The sequence below is a fragment of the Papaver somniferum genome, unplaced genomic scaffold, assembly GCF_003573695.1.
Source record: "Papaver somniferum cultivar HN1 unplaced genomic scaffold, ASM357369v1 unplaced-scaffold_57, whole genome shotgun sequence".
In the NCBI taxonomy this organism is placed as follows: Eukaryota; Viridiplantae; Streptophyta; class Magnoliopsida; order Ranunculales; family Papaveraceae; genus Papaver; species Papaver somniferum.
Window position 1 is genome coordinate 3,048,143 of NW_020648415.1, and position 5,993 is coordinate 3,054,135.

The 5,993-nt window shown below is 36.2% G+C and overlaps 1 protein-coding gene across 1 annotated transcript; it reads right to left on the reverse strand.

Annotated features, from left to right (window-relative positions):
* Positions 1 to 431: 431 nt before the first annotated feature.
* LOC113343207 (putative invertase inhibitor) lies at positions 432 to 1,323 on the reverse strand. The gene has a single exon (XM_026587475.1). The coding sequence runs from the start codon at positions 1,296 to 1,298 to the stop codon at positions 747 to 749; it is 552 nt and encodes a 183-aa protein (XP_026443260.1). The 5' UTR covers positions 1,299 to 1,323; the 3' UTR covers positions 432 to 746.
* Positions 1,324 to 5,993: the final 4,670 nt, after the last annotated feature.

Below are 5,993 nucleotides of genomic sequence, written 5' to 3' on the forward strand. Positions count from 1 at the left end.
GTAGGCAATAGCATTTCCGATAAATAAATACTCGGTCTTTAACAATTTTAAAAGTTATCCGTACTTTGGCATCTAAGTGCAAACAAACATTTTGGTTTGGTCTTGGGCCCTGACCTTGGTATGCATCTTATGCTGATATTGTTTATGATTATAGGCGTTGGTTAAGCCCTTTTGTCCTAATAAGACAAATCTTATGCTGATAGTGTATGCATCTTCTTGCATTTTTTGTCAGTACTTTCATCACTTTTCAGGATTTTCTGGTGAAGTCTTCACCCCATTGTACGTTGATGCTGGATCACCCTAAGCTAAAATCCGGTCCCAACTTTGGACTTCTAAATTCTCAAAACAAAAAGAATGGAATTTTTTGTTACTTCTACAAGTACAATGTCAAATTTAATCAATTTTTAAATTTATTATCATTGTTATTATTATTTTTTTGATCAGAAACTAGGTCCTTCTGGCCGTTAGGCATCCCCGCAAAGGGAGAGCTACGAGTATTTTTTAGATTTATTAGGTGCTCAATAGCCTTGAATGCCTACATTCGTTGGTCCTCGGTTACATTTTCCTTTCTATGTGTACCAATCGATACATTTTCATTCAATAGCCTTGAATGACAGTGTGGTGATTTGGAAACAATTAAGGGAGTGACGAATAGCTTATTTGCAAGCCTCCTTATGTAAAAATAATAAAAGGTATATCAGAAAAATAATACTTAATTACATGCTCAAAAAAATTGAAAAAGATCATCATCGGGCCATGTTAGTAATGGCGAGGGTGATTGCAGTTGTTTGAAAATAACGATCGTTCATCTTCGTCAATGGAGAAGCCACACCCATCTGTTTAAATCCATCCTCACAATTAGTTGCAGCATCCATTGCTGCACTCATTTGGATATTAGCTTCGAAATAATCTTTAGCGTTGAAATCTTTAACAACTTCCTCTAAATCTTCAGCAGCATTTGAATAGATTTTCAAACAATCTTGTAAGCATTTGTTATCAACCCGATTCTTGTTCGTCTCCAGCAAACGCTTGATGACAATACTTATCGAGTTAGCCTTTGATTTTGCTAATTCTGCCGAAATTATCCCAAGTTGTTGTATATCGGCATTTCGGCTCTTAGGATTTGCTTTTAGAGAGTTCAAGCAATAATGGTATTTTATATTTGGACTGCTCTTCGCCGCCTTGTTGCATGTAGGCTCAATTATATCGGCAGCATTTACACTGTGAGGGAGAAGAAAAAGAACTAACAGAGATGAGAAAGCAAGGGAAACCAAAGAGAAAGTAGATAGCTTCATCATTTTCCTTTTTGATGATCTTCTGAAATTGAACTTTTGAAAATATTTATATACTTATGCATATACAATTCAGTTCCAACTGATAAAACAAAGTTTAAACGGATAGTTGATAACCAATGGTTGCTGTTTTCTGTACACCGTGAGGTGATGACTTGGTCTACCGATTAGCATGCAATTTATAGTTCAAACGGTCATATTTTGGTATTTTTAATAATGGATTGAAATAACAATTTACGATTTTTAATAATGGATTGAAATAACAATTTACCAGAGATGCCAAGATGAGTTTGGGGCTTTAGCTGATTAAACGAAAATCATATACCATGTTATTGAGACCCTTTATCGAGAATCCGTAGAAATTGCGATTCTATTTATGTGGTCAGCGGGGGATTAATCATTTTTGATTAGAAATTCACATTTGACTGTCACCAGGGGAAAATCAAATCACATTAACCAGAGGCATCTTCGAAAAGATATTTGTTTATGTTAGAATAACGACATCCAACTCAAAATCAAATGTCAATGAGTGGAGAGGCCCTAATAAGGATTATTAACCGCAAGATCTTAGATTTCCCATACAATGTGGGACTAATAATCTCAACACGTCCCCTCACGTGTAGCCTCGTTGGGTCTAACACGTGGACAATAATAAATTGGGTGACCCAGAGTAAAGGTGCAGTCAAACGACTCAACACAAATAGCCTGCTGTAATACCATGTTAGAATACGGACATCCAACTCAAAACCAATTGACAATGAATGAAGAGATCCTAAAAATTATAAACCGCAGGATCTTAGATTGGCTAGACAATGTGGAACTAATAATCTCAACAGTTTAGCTCTCGTGGAAAATCATCTGGTTCCATCTCACCTGGCCCCTCATCATTAGCGAGTATCTTTTCTCTGTTCTCATATTTTGATCAGTCTCCTCAATTTCAGAACAGTCATGAAACCTAACACGTTTTTTCTCCCTTATAAGCAACTCTCTGTATTAGGGTTTTCCCCCTAACTACGTACATAAGAGCCAGAGGACCGGAAGCGGAAAATAAGCGCAAGAGGGTCTGAGGGTAACGTGCCAATTGACTTCCCATAAAACTCCGACCGAGGGAGAAAAAAGAATTAGGACGGTGCGTTTGGGCTTTGGCTGATTAAGCGAAAGTTGTTTACCAAATTGTGACCCCTTTAACAAGGAACCATGTTTTAGGGCGTACATGAAAAATTTGAGGCATGCAAATTTATTTTCCTAATTAGGGTGTGTTTATAAGGGGTGTCTAATGGGTATGCAATGACCTATATACCCCTAAACGGTTATATTACTAAAATTTTCTTATCTTTAATTTAAAAACCAAAAATCAAAATCAGTTTTAAACTTAAGCATCTTCTTTTCTTCTCTATCCGATTCCCACTCAACCGTCAGATAAAAAATTTGATCATCGATCAAACACAACCACAAAAATAACTCGCAGAAAGAAACATGCAGTAGGTAGTCATTCTAAATCTTCTTTTAATCCCAATTGAAGAACAAGAAGAAGTTGAAGGATTAGAAGCAGAAATTCAACGGAATGAAGAACCAACTCCTAAAATGAGGATTTAAAATGTATTTTGTCTAAACCCTTTTTTATTTTATTGTTTTCAATTGATAGAGTATGTTAATTTAGAGAAAAAAAACTAGAGCTTTTTGCAGTTACAGAATGAGGTTCGGCTGACTAGCGAGACAAATTATCAGCCGAATTTTTCATTATTCTTCGTTCTGAAAGTGCTTATGAACAGTTCGGCTGATAATTCATTTCTAAACGATAGCCGAACTTCCCAGGTGGTTAAGACAGTGTCAGGTTCGGCTAATACCTTGCCAACCTTTCCCAGCCGAACCTGAGAAGTGAAATTTACCCCAGGTGGTTGTCATGTTCGGCTGACTCGATTAGATCACTTTCAAGCCGAACATATCTCTGTATAACATTTCTAAAATATTGATTTGCAGGCTCCAGGTTCGGATGACTCGTGCTGATGAGTTATCAGCCGAACTTCTCTCTGTAGACTCAAGTCTTTCGATCTTGTTTTGGCCACAACTTTTTAGTCCGATGTCGGAATGACCTCATTCTTTTTGCGATGTCTTCCTCTTTTCATTCTTTTGAAGATGAAGATAAAATTTCCTTGATTTTAACGAGTTAAATTTGGACCTTGCTATTCTCTATTATTAGACTTCACTTTCTTAACACTTTTATAGTCATTTTCACTTCTTTTGGTTGATTAATCATAAAAAAGGCTGCACAATAGAGAACATACGTAATAAAAAGTCGAACCCCTAAATGTGTATGAACTTGAGTATTTTTAGTTGAATCAATAACATGTTCGGCTAATACGATTTTTTGAATGTGAGCCGAACTTGGAAAGATATATGGTTCGGATGATACGATATTTAGAGTAAAAACCGAACCTTTAACTTCAGTTTTTTCAAAACTCTCCAAACAAGGTTCGACTTATAATGAAATTTTTTCTTATTATCCGTGTTAGAGCACTGCTCGGTCGAAATCGCAAGCGTTGCAATCTCAAGCTTGTTTTTCAAGTTTAGTTGTCAAAACTATAAGTCTTGATTTCTAGTGTACTTATAGCTATGTATCGGATAAGGATAGAATGTGTAGTTGAGCTTTAGACTTCACGACGTTCATCGATTTAAGACGAAGATCTACTAAGGGGAGCATGAAGAAAATTCAACAAAAAAAGGTATGTGGAGGCTTAAACTCATCTATCACTCAGAAGTCTATTCTATTCTATCTCCTATTGAGACTAACTTGTGTAGCTATATAGACTTTACATTATACACAATTGATATTTCGAGCTGAGTTTAACTCGCTTATATCTTTCTCGAAATATGTGTTGGAAAACTTTTTGTTTTAACTACGTTCATCATTACTCTTGACGAAAGTCAAAAGATGATCATGTGAAAATAGCCGTGTAACATCTTACATGATTTGTGTGAGACAGTCATTTGAAGTAGACTCGGAATGTTTCGTATTGATCATTCGATCACTTGAAAATTTCTTATAAGATAATAGTTTGTGTGAGATAGATATTGTCGTCCTCTAATAATGTTTCAATGATTGAAATGGGAGTTCAGAACAATAAGTCATTGTCTGGATATAGCACAATATGGATACCTATATGCAAACTGTTGTAAGAATGATTCAGGTCTGAGAACCAAGTATGCATACCTGTATGCGAACGGTTTTAACTGTGAAAGTCCGGGAACTAAGTTTACGCACCCGTTTGCAAACTGTTTCACCTTAATGCGGCATGGAACGACAGTATGCATACCCGTTTGCGAATTGTCAGAAAAGATCAAGTACGGAACGACAATATGCGTACCTGTTTGCGAACTGTCAGAAAGGATTAAGTTCGCGTACCCGTTTGCAAACTTATGTGGTTAAGTTCTAAAATAGGTTAAGTATGATTTCATACTCATGAACAAATACATTTATATATTAAGGAATGCAATCTTTGCAAACCGTAGCTAAAATGTTCATGAACTGATTCTTTTGAATCAATCCGATTATGCTTCAATTGTGTCTTGTATACTTCTATGAGAATATAAACAATTGAACAACTCTACGAGTAACACAATTAGATTCATTTGATTATCATTTGATCTAGAAGTGTTAAGATGAACATGGTTAAGACAAAAGTGTTCATATGGCTAACTTCGGTTAACTGTTATTGAGTCAACTCAATATACACGTTTAGGTACGATTACCCATATCTAAATGAAGGTATATTTCATTTGTGTGTAACAAGATAAGACCATATCACGATGGATAGATATTAGCTTGAATCTTAAATCAGGTTTTCATCTAACAGTGAATATTGATTGCTTTGTTCGAAAGTTATCAAACCCTGATTTGAAGACTGTATAAGGGAGAACTCTAGCAACTGGGAAACCTAATCCCTACACCTCCTGTGTGATACTAGTTGCGACTAGAGTCTATTCTCCTTTAACCTAGGTTTTTCCTAAATCCATTATAGGTTAACGACCTAAAGACTTCATTGGGATTCTGAAGCCAGACCAAACTATTTTCTCTGTAGTTGCGTGTTCTGATCTTACTTATTCTATCTAGGGATGTCAATGGGTACCCATTACCCGGGTCCGGAACCGGATCCGATGGATTTGGGTCCGGTTCCGGGTCCTTAAATTGGACCCATTAACCACTTTGGACCCGGCGGGTAATTACCCATATATACCCGTTTATGAACGGGTCCATCCGGATCCTACCCGTCGGGTACCCGCGGGTATTCGGGTATTTCATAAAGGCTAATTCTGTAAAAATCCCAGCGAAAATTAGGTCATATATAAAGGATGAGAAGCTCACCACCTATTTCAGCCGATCTACTTTCTTCTCCTGCCTGCAACTACTTCTACACTCTGGAAGTGGAAATCCTTTGTTTCTCAAATTCTTTCACTGAAAGAAAAGTATGATATGCTACTCTACAAATTCTTAAAGTGATGCGCGTGATTTTTATTGAATCGATTTTAGAGGCTTTTGAATCCTCTTGAATCTGTTACAGTATGATTTTAGAAGAGATTCCAATTAAAAAAAAAATTAGAAGAGAATGTTAAGAAATGTTAGGAAAATGGCATCTAAAATATTATTGATTCCAATAATGGGTGGTGATAAGGTTAATCAGTGGGTATCTTTCAATTTCTCAA